The following is a 19,482-nucleotide window of genomic DNA, read 5'->3' as shown; positions in this document are numbered from 1 at the left end:
ATGGGCGGGGCCTGAGGGGCCTTTGGTTGCTGGAAGCTTGGTCTGATTGCTGCTGTGGGCTGAGTTTGAGGGATGCCGGGAGGGTTTTGAGTCTCAGGTGTGGGCGGGGCCTATGGGTTCGTAGCCAGTAGGGGCGTGGTCGGAGGGTTGCTTTCGTCCGGGCTCCGGAGGGATTTCGTGAGTGGAGCCTAGGCGGAGGCTGTCAGGTGGACCTGAGGGTGGGGCGGGGTTTCCTGGTGCCTCGGGAGGGCGCGAGGGCTCTGCACTATCTAACCCGCCATTTGAGCACGTGGCAAGTTCGCATGGCCCCTGGGGTCAAGGTCTGGCTCAAAAGTCGGAGTCGGGAAAGGATAAACAAGACAGACGATGTTAATGAGTGCGTGTGCCGTGGGCGAAGGAGGTCAGGGGAGGAGTACTGACCGCGTCCCGGGCTGTGTAGACAAGCCTAAATGGAATATCGGGAATCAATCCTTAGTTGCACGAGCTGACCCTCTGAACAGTGCGATGTAAGTCATCCCACCATGGCGGAAAGTTCTGTTGGCTGCCAGGGACAGTGGGTGGCCTTCACCTTGGGAGGGGGTGATCTGGAAAGGCTTTCGGAAGCAGTGACGTTTTAACAGAGACGAATGTTGGGGAACATTTATTCATTTAGCAATTATCAAGCAAGCACCCTTCCTGGGCAACAAATTGAGGAGATAAAGTGCCCTCTAGCAAATGGACAAATAAAGTAGGCAAACAGTGCTTCAGAAGGCAAATCAGGCAGCAAAAGGGGAGGTGGGTGGGGCATAGTGGCGCATGCCTGTAATCTCAGCACTGTGGGAGGTTTAGGCAGGAGCTTCACATATTCGAACCTAGGCAGTGCAATTTAACAATTTAGTGAGATACTATCTCAAAAAAATCTAAACGAGGAGAGGAGGACCATGGGTGAGATGTAGCTCAGTGTGAAGGCCCTGGGTTCAAGCCCCAGTACTGAAGAAATAGAGAAAGCAGATGGTGTGCTATTTTAAGTGAAGGGCCAGAGTTGCTCGGAGCCCTACATGGCGACTTTTTTTTTTTTTTTTTGAAGTACTGAGGACAAATCCAGTATGCTAGGCAAGTGCTCACCACTGAGTGCATTGTTATGAAGAAAAGATACTGAAGTAGGAGCTCAACAGGGCAAGTTTCAGAACCTAAGAGGAACGGCTCTGGCACTCTCTAGACCAATAACTCTCATACAGGGGGTCTTTTATAGGGTCATGGTGGGGAAGATTCAGTGAAAGGGGGTTGTGACTACCTGCCAAGGATGCTTGCTCAAAGTCAAGGCTTGGAATGTGCGGGAGTAGTGTTTTTTTGTGAGGTTTTTTGTTTTGTTTTGTTTTGTTTTTAGAGTAGGAAGAATTTGAGAGAAAAATAGCTTCTGTCTAAGAGAGGCAGAAGGGGGACCAGAAAGTTGGTTGCCTGCCCACACTGCTTCTCAAAGGTATTTTATGGGACAAAGCCATGAGGTGAGGTGGGTTCAAGGTGGGACAAAACTATAGTCAACTGCTGGGTATTTAGCTCAGTGGTTCCGCCGCCTGCCTTGCAAGGCAAGGTCCTGAGTTTGACCCCTGGTACCAAGAAAAAAAAAAAAAAGTTGTATTGTAGTTTAGCAGTTATGAACTTTTTACAAGGTCAATTTGGTGGATCCTGGTAAAGAAGTCTAGCATATTTGTTGTTGGTTCCATTTGTATGACAACTTGGAGTTTGGCAGCCTCATCCTGGAAGCTTTGTCTTGAAATCCAGCAGCCATAGAGGAGGGAAGTCCCTTGAACAAAACACTCCCATCAAGTAATCTCATTGGAACCTCCAAAATGATATAGGGGGAACAGATGTAACTCCCAAACCTGCTAGTTATCTGAAATGCAAGTTCATGTTCTCTAAAGTCAAAGAATGAATTCTAGGAACAACAGAGGTTAAAAGTAGGAAGAATTAGCCGGGGATTTAGCTCAGTGGCGCTGTTGCCTGCCTTGTAAGTGCAAGGTCCTGAGTTCAATCCCCAGTACTGCAAAAACAAACAAAACAAAAGTAGGAAGAATTTATTTAGAGAAAAATAGCTTCTGCCTGACACAAACAGAAGGGGGACCGAAGAGTGGGTTGCCCCAGAGTAGTGGTATTGATGTAGGGAAAAATGTAACTCCCAACCTGCTAGATGTCAGATGTGCTGAGTTTATGTTCCCTGAAACCAACAAAGGACAAAGGAGGTTAAGAATAGGGAAGATTTATTGAGAGATAACTCCTGAGAGACAGGAGGGGTGCAGGAAGTGGGTTGCCACTGAGGCCCTTTGTCAGGGATAATTTATACAGCAAAGTCACAACATGAGTCAAACTGCCATCAACCAACCTATAGGATTACAAGTTGAGCCACTTAGCTAATATTGATCCAATACAGAAACAGGTCACGTGGCAAGGGTACATGGAAAGAACAAAGGCATTTTGGGGGAAAGGATGGGCCTGTTTAGGAATCCAACCACCAGCATCCTGGTCTAAGCAGAGACCTCTTTACATCCCTTCCCCATGATATGCTTTTACACATGCTATAGATTTGTAGTCATGGGCCAATAAGGCCCAGTAATCACAGTCTAAACCCAGCCACACCCTATAATTCCCAATCACTGTTCAGTCCTGTTCTTGACAAACAACACACCACAACTTGTACAGCTTTTCTTTCTGCTTATGACCCTTTAAAAACTTTGCAGCCTGAACAAGAGTTACTGGTCTGATCTCTAGAGCCGTCCCTCTAAGGTTTGTTCGAAAGCAAATCTGTCCTGTTGAGCTTGTACCCCTGCTTCTTTTCCTTCTTGTCCTAACACTCTAGTCACCCACCTGGGTGACTGAGGTCTATATGGATTTTACTGGACCAGATGATATTAATTATAATTCCAAGTTACTTCCTATCCCTTAGGGAGGCAAGAAGGCCTGGTCATCCTGTCTTTATCTTGAGGCCTGGTCTTTGACAGATATGCCTCCAGCCTCAATTGTAATGTCTTATTTTTCTCCTGACTTCCTTGAGAGCCCAGTCCCTCTCTGACTGTGTACTAACTTCTAGCTAACTTAAGTGCCTGTAATATTATCAGTAATAGGACTGAATAATGATCTGAATTTTTTTTTTTTTTTTTTTTTTTTTTTTGGTACCGGGGATCAAACTCGGGACCTTGAGCTTTCGAGGCAGGCAGTGAAACCACTGAGCTAAATTCTTCTGTTAATTGTGTTACCTGGCACCTTCTCGGATCTAGTCTCTCTCCTTTTACTTTTGTCTTTGTAATTGCTGGAGTCTAACTGCAGAGGCAAAGGCTACCTTTAGTAAGATTTCCTATTAATTTCTTTAATAAAGCTTAATGAGGGCCAGGGATTTAGCTTAGTGGCGCTGTGCCTGCCTCCCAAGCGAAAGGTCCTGAGTTCAATCCCCGGTACCAAAAAAAAAGCTTAATGAGACCTTATTTTGGGGCTGGGGATTTAGCTCAGTGGTTCTGTCGCCTGCCTTGTAAGTACAAGGTCCCAAGTTCAATCCCTGCTACCAAAAAAAAAAAAAAAAAAAAAAAAGAGAGAGACCTTATTTTATCCTTTTTCCTGCCTATGACCCCTTGTCCCTACGGGCTGATATAATGATATGAGTCACTAGTTACAGCTGTGCTGGAAGGGGGATTTAGAGGGGTCTGTGGTCAGCATGGGCCCAGTTGGATTCCTTCAGGTATCCCCAGACTGAACAGAGCAAACCTGGGGAGAGCAGAGACTGTGTTGTATACCCAGGGCCACAGCTGGCGGTCAGGTGGGGCTGAGGGAGACAAGATGGAGGGTAGGTGCGTGCCAGAGGGAATGAAGTGGGGACGGGGGACTGGCATGGGCTTCAGAGTTGCCTCCGTGGCGATGGGCCTCTGGATCCAACCTTCACTTCTGCCCACACTGGGGTGCAGTCAGTAGTACACACAGTCTGTAGAGGGCAGCCACGGTTGCCTACATGAGGCCAAGTGAGGGGAGTGGCGGCAAGGGGAAGGCCTAGGCGGGTCTCTATGGCCAGAATGTGGATTGTGGCAGGGTGTGATTGGACCCAGGACAACACTGTCCTGGGACTCCATCCCAAACTCCCCTTCCGCTGTGGACTCAGGCCTCTGCAGTTCCCACAGCATCTTCATTCCTTCCTTTTCTTTTTCTTTTTTTCTTCCCTCCTTTTCGGTACCTAGCATCCAGTAACTTCCCAGAAAAGACCCATGGAAAATAAATTTCCTGGGCCTTTGTATATAGGAAAGCGTCTTTACTCTTTGCTCCTGGTCTGTTCACACAAGCTGGATATACAGTTTTAAGTGGAAATCATCCTTGCTTAGAAAGTGTAAGGTTTGCTCTTCTGTCTTTGGCACAGTGCTGTGTGATCAGCGGTTCTCTAGAGACAGTCTTGGTCCTTTCTAGTGGTTTTCTGATGTTTGCCAAGGTGACCCTTGGGATCAGTGGCTTGTTCTCTGGCCTAGGATACTCTGAGCTCACACAAAATTGAAATCAGTGGGTGCTCTTGTGGGAAACATTTTTGTGGATTATCTTTTTATTATAAACCGGAGGCTTCGAATAACAGAAAGTTATTCTGTCACAGCTATGGAGGCCACAAGTCTGAAACTAAGGTGTCAGGCTCCCTCCAGAGACTCAGGGATGACCCTTTGTCTCTTCTAGCTTCTGGGCTCCCGGTGCCTCTGTGGCCTCAATGCTTCTCTGCTGCTGTCTTCAAGCGGCTGTCACCTGAGCCCTCTGTCTTCTGTCTCCGGGACACTGGCCACTATGAGGACAGGGCCCACTAAGATATCCAGGATAACCTCATCTCAGGATCTGCAAAGACCTTCTTTCCACATAAGGTCACATTCACAGCCCCCAGAGCCAGAACCTGGACATGACTTTTCAGGAGGTTCATTTGTTATGGCTTATATCTAGATGTCACCCCAAATCCTCATGTCTCAAAGGTGGAGCTTTGGGGAGTGACTGGATTGTGGGCATGTGATACTAGATTGGTCCACCATGGGTTACCATAGTTCTGGGTATGGATAAAGGACTTACTGAAGAAGAAAGACCCTCCCTGGTGGCAACAACCAGTTGTCTTGTACCCTGGATGAAATAAAAACTGGAAAGAAAAGCTGTGGTGCCCCCTGCTTGTCACACTATGAACTGTTTCTCCTCTGCCATGCTACCCTGGGTTGGAACCAGCCTACTATGGACTGAAACCTCTATAAACTGTGAGCAAAAATAAACCTTTCCTTCTTTAACTTGTGAGTTTTGAGTATTTGGACCAAGTAACTAAGATATCATTCAACCCACTACACAGCCTGTATCTAAAATAGGTTATAAGGGCCAGGGATTTAGCTCAGTGGCATCATCCCTGCCTCACAAGCGCAAGGTCCTGAGTTCAATCCCCGGTGCCAAAAAAAACCAAAAAACAAAATAACTTAGGACAAGACAGATATGTTTCCCTGATTTATTACATGATGCACACCTGTATTGAAATAGCACATAACCCCACTACTTTGTACAGTTTTTATGGTTTTTTGTGTATCAGTTTAAAAATTGTTGACTTACATTGACTTATGCCTGTAGCCCCAGCTACTCAACAGGCTAAAGCATGGGGATCAGTTGAGCCTAGGAGCTTCGGGTCAGCCTGGGCAAGAACCCCCACCTCAGAAAAAAACAAGCAAACAAATAAACAGTAAATAAATAAAATTTAATTAAAGTTATCTAATCCTTGGGAAAAAAATGAGTCAAGGTGTCTCCAATCATGTTTCAGTTCATTTTCCAAGGGAGAGAGACAGGGCCTCCTAGAAGGTGGCTGTGCATGGTTAGGGTGCTGGCTGCAAGGGCAGTCCTGGCTCCAGTGACTTCTGGGTCGCAGTCAAGTCCCCTGTCCTGTTTCAACTTCTTAGTTAGGAACATGACTCCATATGCTCCTGTTAAAGCCATTATTAACTCCTGTCTGCCTCTGAGCCAACCTGACAAGGCCTTGGACCCAGTAGAATGTTTTTCCAAAGAAATTGTTTGTGTTCCTTTTATGCTTGTTTCCTTGGGAACCTCAGACTCAGTCTTGAAGGCAGATGCGTTTCATTAAGGTGGCAGGAAGTTCCTGATACCCAGCCAGGACTGAAGAAGGAAAACCACTCAACTGGGGAGCTGTGGGGGATGAGGCCATCACATGAGGCTAGCATAACCTCCTACATCCATCCAGCAGAGAGGCTGGGGCCCCTCGGCTGTCAGCATGGGTCGCCCTGGGAAGAGGACCCTACCGTTCCTCCTTGTTTTTGTGTTCATGTATCTATGTGGGGTTTCGTTGCAGGAAGCCCGCCCAATAGGACAAAGAAAACCATTTTTTGAGAGGCTCCGTAGACTGGAAGAGCAGGTAAGTATACCACACTTGGGCAGACGAAGGATGGATGTTACAGACACAGAGCTGTAAGTGTTGGCACTCTGGACCTGATCGCCCAGCTTGTGGTCCTTGCTAGCAGCTAATAGTGTTCCCACCTATAGTTGGAAACTAGGGAACGGCTTGCTGGGTCACATCTGAAATCAAGCCAGATGACATATGGATGGGGGGTGGGGGACTTCAGCCTGTCAGGACCCAAGGAGCACAACTGGAGGGATCTAGGAGTCTGATGGTTCCTGGCAATGCCACTGGGTGTAGGAGCTGTGGGGTCATAAATTCACCTGGAAACAGAGGCTGTGGATGTTCCTGAGGCTCCTAGGAGGGGTTGGTAGACTATTCCCAGCTCTGAGCACTTCTACTTTGATTCTGGTAAAGCACTCACAGAGCTCATCCCATTGGCTCCTCCACTCACAGGGATGACCTTGAGGGCCACAGCAGTGAATCAACTGGCTATAGTAATCCAGAGCAGGGGTTTGGAGGAAGATAGGAGCCTGGGCTGTGGGACTGGAGTCCACACCTCACATTGCATTGCTGTGGCCCAGGGGTCAGGTACTCCTTGTATGATCTGTCTCATGGGACTGTTCATGATAACTGACCTGCATCTCCTGGCATTGTGACATAGATCAAATTGGTCAATCAATATTCAGTTCCAGCCAGTCATAATCCTAGCACTCTGGGAAACTGAGGCAGGAGGATTGCAAGTTTGAGCCCCACCAGGGCAATTTAGCAACTTATCAAGACCTTGTCTTGAAATATAAAAAAGGGATGGATGAGCCCAGGCTTGGTGGCACATGCCTGTAAATCCCAGCACTCAGGAGCCTGAGGAAGGAAGATCATGGCAAGTTCAAGGCCAGCCTGGGCTACATAGTGAGTTCACGGCCAGCCTGGGCTACATGGGGAGGCCTGTCTCCAAAAAACCTAAATAAATAAATACAGTGCTGGTCATAAACCCTGCACACAGTAGGGACTTGGTGAAGAGTAAACAGGAGAGCCTTGTCCTACTCCCTGCCACTCCCTATAATCACTATGTCCTTTTCACAGTTTCAAAGATTCCAAGAGGTCACCCTGACACACTTGCAGGGCATTGCAAACAACTACAATGTGTCCTACAATGTTGATGCCCGGTTCCAGAGGCTGACAGAAGAGAGCCAGGCTGTGGCTCTGGCAGTCAACAGGTCAGAGGCTGCCACACGGGTGGACCTGACCCGCCTAAAGATTTGGATGAGGAAGACCAAACGTCAAGCCCGGAAAGTGGATGCAAGGCTTCAGGACCTGGACCTTGCCCTGAGCAGGCAGCAGGTTTGGAAGAGGGAGGAGCAGAAGGCACAGCAGGATGCTACCTCATGCCTGGCCCTGGATGTGTCTACTTTGCAAAATGCACTGGCCCAACTGGCACACCAGGTCCATAGCCAGAGCGCCAGGCTAGCTGCTCTTGAGGGACAGCTGCAGATGGCCAACCCTGGCATTGCAGCCCAGCGGGTGATCCTGGCCCCAAACCAGCCTGTGCAGCCAGGTGTGAGCTCCCCAAAGCTGCATCAGGAAAAGCAGGCACTGAGGCCTCCACCTGAACACAGAAATCTACCCCAAGATTTTGCTACTATTTTCCAGGGGACACAGAAGCCCCCCTCCTTAAGCATCCATTGGGCATCTTCTGCCGCCCCAAGGGACCCTCCTCAGCTGGTATGGCTTCCCCAGGGACCAGGAAAAAGTAAGTGTCACAGGCCTGTCCTCCCCATCAATTTCTAGGTTTCCCATTGGCTCCTCCTAAGGCCACAGTGTCCTCACTGTCTCCACTGTCCCCACTGTCCCAGAGGCCACAAGGAGAGGACACTGGCTTCATACTCCACATATCCTGTCCTAGAAGAGGGGATAGCCTGACTCTGTCATCCAAGTGACCACCTAAATGCAGGTCCCCAGCAGGTGAAGTCACCCACATTCCCTATATGGCAGAAGGGTTTCTTCAAAGGTGGTTGAGTCAGGACTTTGAAATGGCAACAATCCTGGATTATTGGATGGGTCCAATGTAATCATGGGGCTCAGAGAGGGAGGCAGAAGGGTCAGAGCCAGAGGAGATGTGAGGACAAAAGCATAGGCTGAGGAATGCTTTCTGAACAACAGCCAAGGACTATGCATAGCTCTAGAAGATGGAAAGGGCTGGATGGGGCAGCTTGTCCTACAGAGCCTCCAGAACAAACTAGCCCTGCCCACACCTTGATTTGAACCTATAAGATATTTTGACCTCCACAAACTTAGACTGGTGGCTTTTCTTTACTTGTTTTGTTTTTGGTTTTGCATTACTAGGGATTCAACCCAGGTGTGATCTACTATTGAGCTAAATCCCCAGAGCTTTTTATTTTGAGACAGGTGTGTACCACCATGCCCAGCACCAGGAGTGTTTTCAATTATTAAATTCATTTCAGCTAGGCATGGAGGCACACACCTGTACTCTGGGAGGACTCTGGGAGGCTAAGGCAGGAGGACTGCAAGTTTTAGCCCAGCCTAGACAACTTAGCAAGACCCTGTCTCAAAATAAACAATAAAAAGGCCTGGGATCTAGCCCAATGGAAAGGCCCTGTGTTCCATCTCCAGTACCACAAATAAACAAATAAATTTATGGCAACTTGTTACAATAGCCACAGGAAATGCCAATAGAGGTTCCCCTAGCAGCAAGGAGCATAGGCAGACAACTCAGGCTCACATGGAGCTCATCCATCCCTTAGGAACTCCATTCTCAGTTTTTGGTGGAATGGGGGTCATATTGGGAGGGTAAATGAGATGCTGCCAGGCATGCCCTTAAGAGTGCCAGCACTGGGCTGGGGATTTAGCTCAGTGGTTTCACTGCCTGCTGTGCAAGCGCAAGGACCTGAGTTTGATCCTCGGTACCGAAAAAAAAAAGTGTGCCAGCACAGAGCTAGAGCTCCTGGAGCCATGGTGGCTGGAAACTTTTGGCCACCTAGAGCAGGGGGCATGCCTGCAGCACTGACGCTCCAGGATGCTTTTGGATTGCCTCATAGTGCAGAGGCTCACTGTCCCTCCCTCTGTTTCTAGTTTGCAACGCCGGCCCTGTGTTTGTTTTCCCGAATGCCTCCACTGGAAATGTGGTCTTTCTCAGCCCTGGCTTCCTCAAGGGCCTACGAGCCCTGTCCTTCTGCAGCTGGATCCGCCTGGCTTCTGGCCACCTGGGCACCCTCCTCTCCTATGCCACTGAAGAGAATGACAACAAGCTGGTGCTGCATGGCCGAGACTCTCTGGTCCCCGGCTCTATGCACTTTGTTATTGGAGACCCAGCCTTCAGGGAGCTGCCCCTGCAGCCGCTGCTGGACAGCCAGTGGCACCACATCTGTGTCAGCTGGACATCTATCCAAGGCAGGTACTGGCTCTATGTGGACCGAAGGCTAGTGGCCTCTGGCTCCCACTTCAGGGAGGATTATGAGATCCCTCCTGGGGGATCCCTTGTGCTAGGCCAGGAGCAAGACAGTGTTGGGGGTGGTTTTGACAGTGCTGAAGCTTTTGTGGGGAGCATGTCTGGCTTGGCTATCTGGGACCGGGTGCTGGTGCCTAGAGAAGTTGCAAACCTTGTCACCGGGAAAAAGCTCCCTACAGGTGCCATCCTGACTCTAGCCAATGCCACACTGGTAGGTGGATTTGTGCAGAGAATCAACTGCCTTTGCCTGGAGCACTGTCCATGAGGCCACACTCTGCAGGTCAGTGAGAGGAGTGAGCCCCCGCCCATCCTCATTGTCCTCAGCTATGCATACACACCTGAGCATACACACCTGTAGGAGGTGCAGGGCTGGGGATTTAGCTCAGTGGTTCCAGCACCTGCCTCACAAGCACAAGGTGCCATCCCCAATACCAAAAAAAAAGGAGGTGGAAGTGGTCAAGGAAACATCTGCAGCGAGAGAGGGGACCCCAGGCAAGTTCAGGTCCACAGGCTTCATCTTCCCATCTCTGCAATATTCTTGATCTTATATGCTATACCTTCAAAGTCCCTAGTCACCTCATTCGTTTTTTTTTTTTGGTAGCGGGGATCGAACTTTGGACCTTGCGCTTGCGAAGCAGGCAGCTGAACCACTGAGCTAAATCCCTGGCCCTCGCCTCATTCTTTGTAGTATGACATCATTTCACCCTGGCTTGCACCAGCCCAGCAGGAGTGCTAGATCCCAGCAGGCCTCTCTTCCCAGTGTGCCCTTTTAGTGATAAAGGGCCAGCTGATCAAGGCCTTCCCAGGGGATGTCCTCATTCCTTCCAGCTGCAGAGATGGCCATTTGTAACATCATTGGCTTCTCTCAAGGTGACTTAGGAAGGCTTTCCTCTGGGTGATGGCTGTTCCAGCATCTCTTGGGGAAAGGGCCTAAGAGTCTGTTTCCTGGCCTTTAAGACTACAGCCCCCTTCACTGAGAGTCCTGGAGGTTCTCTCAAGGGTGGTTGGTCAGTTCTTTTCTGTTGTCCTGGCATAGCTGGTAAGGCTGCCAGAGCCACAATTAAAATGGACTGGCAATGCCTTAAGTCAACTCATAAAGTATTATTTTCATATTATAAACTATCCTTTTTAAGTGTACCAGAGATTCATAGTAAATATACTGAGCTGTGCAACCATCACCATAATTTATTTTTTGAGTATTTCAGTTGCCCTCTAAACACTGCCTGTTAATGATCACTCTTGCCCCCAACCCCTGGCAACCCCATCTGCTTTCTGCCTGTGGATTGGCCTGTTCTAGATATTTCATATAGATGGAGTCAACAGCCTGTGGCCTTTGTGTCCTGCTTCTGTCTTTCAGCATCATATTTTCCAGGTTCATCTATGTTGTAGCTGGTGTCAGTACAGTATCTCACTCCTTTTTTTTTTTTTTTTTTTTTTTTTTTTTGATACCGGGGATCAGACTCAGGTCCTTGCGGTTTCAAGGGAGGCGCTGGAACCACTGAGCTAAATCCCTGGCCCATCCTCACTCCTCTTTGTGAGTGAATAATATTCCATTGTATTAGTGGACCATATTTTGTTTATCCATACAGACATTTAGGTTGTTTCCAGTTTTTGGTTATTGCAAATAAAGCTGCTGAGTGTTCTCATACAAGTCTTTGGGTGGACATATTCTATTTATCTTGGGCTGATGCCCAAGGGTGGATGGGTCATATGATAAATTCATGTCTAGGCTTTCACAGAAACTGTCAAGTTGTGTTCCCAAAGTTGCATATCACTTTACATTCCTACTAGAAATATATGAAGGATTCCATTTTTCAACCTCCTTGCCAACATTTGGTTTTGTATCTTTTGGTGACCCTTTTTTTTTTATAGAATTCAAAATCTAGGCAGGTAAAAAATGAAACCTACACTAACACTGACTACAGGCATTTTTACTGTAAGTTTCAGTGTGATATAAATTGACCTTTAAAATGGTAGAGATCCCCAATGAAGACCTAAAAGCGAGATCACAAAATAAGAATCAATTGGTATAGACAGGAGAAAAGGGTGGTGTTGGGGAAAGCATGGAGAGCTGGGCCCTGCTAAACCTGGGAACATTCACTCTGCATACCACTCTTTCATTTCATTAATTTTTTTGTGGTGCTGGGATTGAGCCAGGGTTTTCACACTGAGCTACATCCTCAGCCCTTTCTATTTCTTATTTTGAGACAGAGTCTCACTAAATTGCTAGATTTCCCAGGTGGGGCTCAAGCTGGTGATACTCCTACCTCAGCTTCCCAGAGTGCTAGGATTATAGGAATGTACCACCATACCCAGTGTCCTCCACCCATTTTAAAAGACAGAAAGTAATCTGGGTGTGATGGCACACACCTGTAATCCCAGAGGCTGAGGTAGGAGGATTGCCTAGAGTTCCAGGCCTGCCTGGGCTACATAGTGAGACCCTGCCTAAAAAAAACAAAAAAAAACCCCAGAAAGTAAGGGCGGGGATTTAGCTCAGTGGTTCCAGCGCCTGCCTCGAAAGCAAAAGTTCCCAAGTTCGATCCCTGGTACCAAAAACAAAACAAAACAAAAAAATCAGAAAGTAGACTAGATAAAGCCCAGAGCTAACTATGGGGGTCCCAAGAACTTCTGTCCTCCTCTACTATGTCCTCAGACATGGACAACTTCAGCCATGTGGAGACCTGAGCACCACCTTTCACCCACAAATAGGTAGCCAGCCAGGGGTATAGAACTGCCTAGCTGCTCTGGTAGTATCCTATATTAGCCTCTTGAGTCTCCTAGCAGAATCTCAGAGCACCAGTGCTCTGGGCCTTCAGCTCATATCAGGAGGGTCACTAGAGTCCAGGATTTCCAGGGTAGCCTCATCTAGCAAGCAAGGAGCCATCTCAAAAATAAAATAAAATAAAATAAAAGGTGGGTGTGTCATGCATTCCTATAATCTCAGAACTTTGGGGGAATGAGGCAGGAGGGCACCAAGTTTGAGCCCCACCTGGGCAACACAGTGAGACCGTGTCTCAAAATAAAAAATAAAAAAGGGGGCCAGGGATTTAGCTCAGTGGTTCTGCCGCCTGCCTTTAAAGCGCAAGGTCCTGAGTTCGATCCCCAGTACCAAAAAAAAAAAAAAAATGGGCTGGAGATGTAGCGCAGTGCAAAGGCACAAGGTGCCTCCCCCAATACCACTGTGAGACCCAACTTAGCAATACCACCACCATGTTGAGAACATTCTCCTCCATTTTGCATATGTGTGATTTCCCACTGCACTCTGTCTCCTGGGAGAAAACCCCACCCCTAACCGATGCATGTAACCGCAAGGTAAAATAAACAGAAACTGTGTTTCAGGTGATCTGCAACAAACCATTACCCAGGGGAATGGGAAGAACTAACTGTGCTTATTTTGGCTTCTGTAACCAGCTTCTGCAACAATCCGTAACCCAGGGGAATGGGAGGAGGGACTTTTTCTGTGGTTTTTGCCTTTAAATATGCAGTCCTTATTTCATTTGAGGCCTTTGTCCTCCGACTTGGTTGGAGTGTACATGGGTCCCGACCGGAAAATAAAGTTCTCCAGTAAGATCCCACGACTGTGTCGTGCTTTGGGAGTTTGTCACTAATCTAATTCGGAGATGAGATCCAACACCCTTGCCCTGTTTCCTGGCCATCATGATCTCAGCAACTTTGCTCTCCCTTGCCCTTGCACCATGATGTTCTTCCCTTGGCGCCAACAGCCATGGACTGAATCGCGTGAAAGCATGAGCTAAATTAAAACTCTCCTTCTTGGCCCCCTCCAGCCCCACGGCCTCAGCCTGTGGTGGGAGCTCCACCTGCAACAGAGGCGGCCGGACGGCGCTGGACCCGCGGACGCCGAGGCGGAGATGTAGAAGACAGAAGTAGCTGGGCAAGAGAGCTGCTTTTTACCGTTTGTGCACGTGCAGCTTCTTCCCTCTCGCGCTGCAAAGCAAACACCCACGGTGCTTCTTACCGTTTGTGCACGCGGTCCTCCACAGTCTCAACCGCAAGGATACTTTGTTGCTGGGCGCCAGAGCTGCTTTTTACCGTTTGTGCGCGTGCAGGTTCTTCCCTCTCGCGCTCCAATGTAAACACCCACGCTGCTGCTTACCGTTTGTGCGCTCGGTCCCAGCAACAAAGTGTCCTTGCGGTTGAGACTGTGGAGCAGTTGGCCGCTCCAAGAGGTACGCTCCCCCGGTTTTTGAAAAAGAAGTATCCCACACTCCCTGACAGCTCTGGTGGGCAGTTCCCTGGGCTAGCTTTGCCCCTCAGCCCTGCAAACCGCCCCCCCACGGGGGGGGGGGGCAGGAACTTGCCCCTGGGGCTCATCTCCTGGACCCCTCACCACGCCTGCCCAAGAACCCTGGGTGAGTGCATCCCTCTTAGCCACCTTTGCTCTTGTGGATCCGCTTCTAGACGTCCCACAGCATTCTGGGCTTCACATCAGCTTTGGGGAAAGAGGATTCCGAACACGTCCTGTTCCTGGCAGACCCTTGTCTGCCTCAACCAGCAGGCTGTCTTCAGAGGAAGCTGGTGCTCTCTGCAGGCGGTTTTCAGATACCCTGTAGCTCATCCCCCAGTACGGAGGAGCAGACTGGCTCTTTGGCTCATGGAGCAACAGGCTCAGCCCAGGAGGGGCATCTATGGTCCTGGGAAGCTACCCTCTGCATTCAGGCCCGTTGAAGGCCAGCAAGGTGTTATTCCTTTTGCTCCAAGGCCTGGGCCTCTACCTAGCAACCTCTGCAGGCAGCCCTCCAGAGATAAACCTGACCCTTGCTCCCAGCCCTCCAGTGTGAGCTCGTTGATTCGGCGAAATGCCATCAGCAGCTCCTACAGCTCCACTGGAGGGTTACCAGGACTGCGAAGGAGGGGTCCAGCCTCAATTCACATCAGGGCACAGCACAGGAGGCGCACTTACGGTCCTGGGAAGCTACGGTCTGCATTCAGGCCCGTTGAAGGCCAGCAAGGTGTTATTCCTTTTGTCCCAAGGCCTGGGCCTCTACCTAGCAACCTCTGCAGGCAGAGCTCCAGAGATAAACCTGACCCTTGCTCCCAGCCCTCCAGTGTGAGCTGGTTGATTCGGCGAAATGACATCAGCAGCTACTGCAGCTCCATTGGAGGGTTACCAGGGCTGCGAAGGAGGGGTCCAGCCTCAATTCATGCTATGCCACTTCTGGGGCCCTCCAAAGATCCAAGGGAGAAAGGCTTCCAGTATTCATGTTCAGGCCCACAAGTTCCCCCGAACGCTGGGAACAAAGTGGCAGACGTGACATCGAGGCAGGCAGAAACAAGGAGGAATCGCGTGGCCACAGTGGAGGGTTCTGGGCGAGGTAAACACAAGACTCCCCTTCTGAGGCCTAGGCAAGGGGTCCCTCTGCCCCTGCCACCATCTCTCAAACTATGCCATGAGGTAACCCCTGAAGACATAGCTCGGGAGAAGGAGGCCTCATGGAGGCTCACGAACAATATTCTGATGGGGAAGTCGCAGGCCAAGGTCAGCAAGACCACCCCAGGGACTGCTCCTCCTGCTTTGCCTGGGCCTTCAGTAGGGGAGCGCTTTCCTCACAGGAAGGAAAAGAGGAAACTCACCCAGGGGCCCACTGAGAATGGGGAGGACCCGGGCCCTTTGAATCCAAGGGCCGCTAAGAGCACAGCAGCCGGTGCCACATCTCTCACAGCACCTCCTGGGGCCCTGCTCTCGTCCTCCTAAGCCCAAGGCTCTGCTCCCCAGTTAGGGGTCACCCCTACGGGTACATCCGGGCCTGATGACGGGGTCACCCCTATGGATACCACACCCGCACCCTGAGCCTCTCCTCCTGGGGCCTCCCACTGGCTCCAGTGGGAACTCCTTCCCCTCTGCACAGGCTATTGTGACTTGCCCAGTGGCAGCACAGCCACAGCCTCCACCCTGCCCACACTGAACCCCAGCCATACAAGGGAACCATTAAACCAGGCCACACAAGGGAAACATCGCATTAACTCTGCCTCTAGCAAGCCACCCACACCGGGGCCATTGATAGGCACAGGCAGCAGCATGGAGCAGCCACCTAGCCTAGTGGCCTCCATTTCAAAGCCCTGGCAGCTCCAGCTCCAGGACTGGCCCCAGCCTCTACTCCAGCCTTGAGCAGCACAACACATCCAGCCCTCGGGGGTTCCTTATTCACAAATAGGGGCCCAGGGAACCATGACAGCTCCCAGGTGGTCTCTAATGTCACCCAGGCTCTTTTCCCTCCTGGGACTTCCATTGCCGCTGCCTCTGCCACAGCCACATACCCACATACCCAGGGCTATGACTCAAATCCAGCACAATGGACAGCACTTCTCAAAGGTGCCTGACCAAAGCTCAGGCTCAGCCATGTTGGCAGCTTGAGCTACACCAGAGGGCTGTGGGAGGAAACAGATGCCCCACGTTGTAACTGCCTTTGAGGCACTGAGCAGATCTTTAATGGGAAGAGGAAGCCCCAAGCACCACAGTGCACGCTGGGGGATCCGGGATCATGACAAGCAAGGTTGCCTCAAACCACACGCGCAAGCTGGCCTCTAACCCTGGCCTCCTTGCCTCTCGTGAGGCCAGAGTTAGGGGGAAGCTGGCCTTTTAGGGTCACCTCATCCTCTGTCTAGGCTTCTCACACACAGCTGCTAAATGAGCCACCAAATCATCCTCCAGCAGCTCAGGACCTGCTCCTGTGGAGTTTAAGAGGCCAAAGCTGCCCTAAGAGAATAGCCACTTCCTCCTAGAGGCTACCTGTGAGCCTTGTATACATGTCAACCACAAATCCTGTGCTGACCTCAGTGATCCTGGGGCACACTGGAGGTTCAGAAGAGCATCATCTGCCTCATTCCAGCTGTCTTCCTGGCTCCTTTGCCCTCAAAGCTGGCTGGGATTGCAGGTGTGTCCTACCATTCCACCACCATCTCCTCCCCCCTCCCCTCCCCCTCCCCTCCCCTCCTCCCTTTCCCCTCCTCCCCCTCCCCTCCTCCTCCCCTCCCCTCCTCTCCTCCTCCTCCCCTCCTCCCCTCCTCCTCCCCTCCTCCCCTCCTCTCCTCCTCCTCCCCTCCTCCTCCCCTCCTCTCCTCCTCCTCCCCTCCTCCTCCCCTCCTCTCCTCCTCCCCCCTCCCCCTCCCCCCTCCTCCCCTCCCCCCTCCTCCCCTCCCCCCTCCCCTCCTCCTCCTCCCCTCCTCCTCCTCCCCTCCTCCTCCTCTCCTCCCCTCCTCCTCCCCTCCTCTCCTCCTCCTCCCCTCCTCCTCCTCCCCTCCCCTCCCCTCCTCCTCCCCCCCTCCTCCTCCTCCCCTCCCCTCCCCTCCTCCTCCCCTCCTCCTCCCCTCCTCCTCCCCTCCTCCTCCCCTCCTCCTCCCCTCCTCCTCCCCTCCTCCCCTCCTCCTCCCCTCCTCCTCCCCTCCTCCTCCCCTCCTCCTCCCCTCCTCCTCCCTCCTCTCCTCCTCCTCCTCCTCCTCCTCCTCCCCTCCTCCTCCCCTCCTCCTCCTCCCCTCCTCCCCTCCTCCTCCCCTCCTCCTCCCCTCCTCCTCCCCTCCTCTCCTCCTCCTCCTCTCCTCCTCCTCCCCTCCTCCTCCCCTCCTCCCCTCCTCCTCCCCTCCTCCTCCTCCCCTCCTCCTCCTCCCCTCCCCTCCTCCTCCTCCCCTCCTCTCCTCCTCCTCCCCTCCTCTCCTCCTCCTCCTCTCCTCCTCCTCCTCCTCCCCCCTCCTCCTTCTCCTCCTCCTCCCCTCCTCCTTCTCCTCCCCTCCTCCTCCTCCTCCTCCTCCTCCTCCACCAGACATTGCTGGCCTTCCTCCTCTTCTTCGTCTACCAGACATCGCTGCCTCTCCTCCTCCTCCTCCTTCTCTACCAGACATCACTGGGCCTCGTCCTCCTCTTCCTCCTCTACCAGCCATTGAGTGCCCTCCTCCTCCTCCTCCTCTACCAGACTTTGCTTGCCCTCCTCCTCCTCCTCTACCAGACATCGCTGACCCTCCTCCTCCTCCACCAGGCATTGCTGGCCCTCCTCCTTCTCCTTTAGCAGACATTGCTGGACTTCCTCCTCCTCCTCCACTACCAGGCATCACTGGCCCTCGTCCAACTCCTCCTCCTCCTTCTCCTCCTCCGCCAGACTTTGCTGGCCCTCCTCCTCCTCCTCCTCCTCCACCTCCTCTACCAGACATCGCTGGCCCTCGTCCTCCTCTTCCTCCTCTACCACACATCACTGCCTCTCCTCCTCCTCCTCCTCCATTTTGCTAGCGCCAGTCTGTGACTGGAGCCCTACTCGCCGCCCACCCGTCTGAGCCGGAGTCTTGTCGGTGAAAGGAGATGCAGTTGCCTTAGCTTCGCTCCGGGATAGGGGCTGCGATCTGGAGCTCAGAGCCCGGAGCTGCGAACCGGCGGGGGCAGCTTGTCAGCGGGAAAAGGCGACTTCCCGAAGTAGGGGCGCTTCCCTCCTCCTTATGGAGAAGGGGGCGGGTGTTTCCTTGCTTTTTTTAGAAAAAAATATACTTTCTTCCTGCTCCTCCCGCTCTCACCCGCTAACTTTTTATCTTGGCTGCGGTGGGAGCTGCAGAGGGTGGCGGGTGAGCGGCGCCCTGCTTGAGTTTCTTTCTAGGGGCTGCCCAGGCGCCCATTTTAGGGTGAACTCCGAGCCGCGTCGCCCCAATATTTCCTCCACCCTGGTGCGCCCAAGCGCGCTATGGGGATGTGTGGAGGCCCCGCTGAGCATCACTTCTGCCGGGCCTGCGGGTGTGTGTGTACACGCAGGGGGCCGGAGGCTCAGGAGGAGGGGGCGGGGAGGAGGAAAAGGGCCAGCAATGTCTGGTGGAGGAAAAGGGCCAGAGTTGTCAGGAGGAGGAGGAGGAGGAGGAGGAGGAGGAGGAGGAGGAGGAGAGCCAGCAATATCTGATAGAGAAGGGGGAGGAGGGGGGGGAGGAAGTGGTCCAGGGATGTCTGGTGGTGGTGGTGGAGGAGGAGGAGGAGGAGGAGGGCCAGGAATATCTGGTGGAGGAGGAGGAGGAATAGGAAGGCCAGTGATGTCTGGTAGAGGAGGAGGAGGAGGAGAAGGGCCAGCGATGTCTGGTAGAGAAGGAGGAGGAGGAGGAGGAAGGCCACCAATGTCTGGTAGAGGAGGAGGAGGAGGAGGGCCAGCGATGTCTGGTAGAAGAGGAGGAGGAGGAGGAGGAGGAGGAGGAGGAGGAGGAGAAGGGCCAGTGATGTCTCATAGAGAAGGAGGAGGAGAAGGAGGAGGAGGAGAAGGAGGAGGAGGAGCAGGAAGGCTAGCAATGTTTGGTAGAGGAAGAGGAGGAGGAGGGCCAGTGATGTCTGGCAGAGGAGGAGGAGCAGGAGGAGGACAAGAGAGGCAGGGATGTCTGGTGGAGGAGGAGTAGAAGGTGGAGGAGGAGGAGGAGGAGGAGGAGGAGGAGGAAGAGAGGCAGGCATGTCTGGTAGAGGAGGAGGAGGATCAGGAGGAGGAGGAGGAGCAAGAGGAGGAGGAGAGCCAGCGATGTCTGGTAGAGGAGCAGTAGAAGGTGGAGGAGGAGGAGGAGGAGGAAGAGAGGCAGACATGTCTGGTAGAGGAGGAGGAGCAGGAGGAGGAGAAGTTACTTTATATGACTTCTGGCTTTCACAATTTTCTGAGCCTGAGCCTAACCTGTGGGTCTGACTGAGAAAATG

At 51.8% G+C, this 19,482-nt stretch overlaps 1 protein-coding gene across 2 annotated transcripts; it reads left to right on the top strand.

Annotated features, from left to right (window-relative positions):
* Positions 1 to 29: 29 nt before the first annotated feature.
* Positions 30 to 14,420, top strand: Ptx4 (pentraxin 4). Of its 2 annotated transcripts, XM_087202822.1 has the most exons (6): positions 30 to 506; positions 6,317 to 6,379; positions 7,445 to 8,111; positions 9,452 to 9,769; positions 13,613 to 14,014; positions 14,247 to 14,420. In XM_087202822.1, the coding sequence occupies exons 3-6, from the start codon at positions 7,625 to 7,627 to the stop codon at positions 14,396 to 14,398; spliced, it is 1,359 nt and encodes a 452-aa protein (XP_087058948.1). In that variant the 5' UTR covers positions 30 to 506; positions 6,317 to 6,379; positions 7,445 to 7,624; the 3' UTR covers positions 14,399 to 14,420. The 2 variants fall into 2 exon arrangements, with proteins under 2 accessions (XP_087058948.1, XP_004873795.1); XM_004873738.3 differs by lacking the exons at positions 30 to 506; positions 13,613 to 14,014; positions 14,247 to 14,420 and having other exon boundaries at positions 5,248 to 6,379; positions 9,452 to 13,402.
* The last annotated feature ends 5,062 nt before the right edge of the window (positions 14,421 to 19,482 follow it).

The sequence above is a fragment of the Heterocephalus glaber genome, unplaced genomic scaffold (genome assembly GCF_053883595.1).
Source record: "Heterocephalus glaber isolate CG9 unplaced genomic scaffold, H.glaber_assembly_v1.0 deba00001781, whole genome shotgun sequence".
In the NCBI taxonomy this organism is placed as follows: Eukaryota; Metazoa; Chordata; class Mammalia; order Rodentia; family Bathyergidae; genus Heterocephalus; species Heterocephalus glaber.
The sequence above is the reverse complement of the archived record's forward strand: the minus strand, read 5'-3'. Positions and strand labels throughout refer to the sequence as shown.

Coding starts and splice junctions, on each gene's coding strand:
- Ptx4 (XM_004873738.3), top strand. CDS start 6,239: ATGGGTCGCCCTGGGAAGAGGACCCTACCGTTCCTCCTTGTTTTTGTG. Junction 6,380..7,444: donor TCCGTAGACTGGAAGAGCAG/GTAAGTATACCA, acceptor TCCTTTTCACAG/TTTCAAAGATTCCAAGAGGT. Junction 8,112..9,451: donor TCCCCAGGGACCAGGAAAAA/GTAAGTGTCACA, acceptor CTCTGTTTCTAG/TTTGCAACGCCGGCCCTGTG.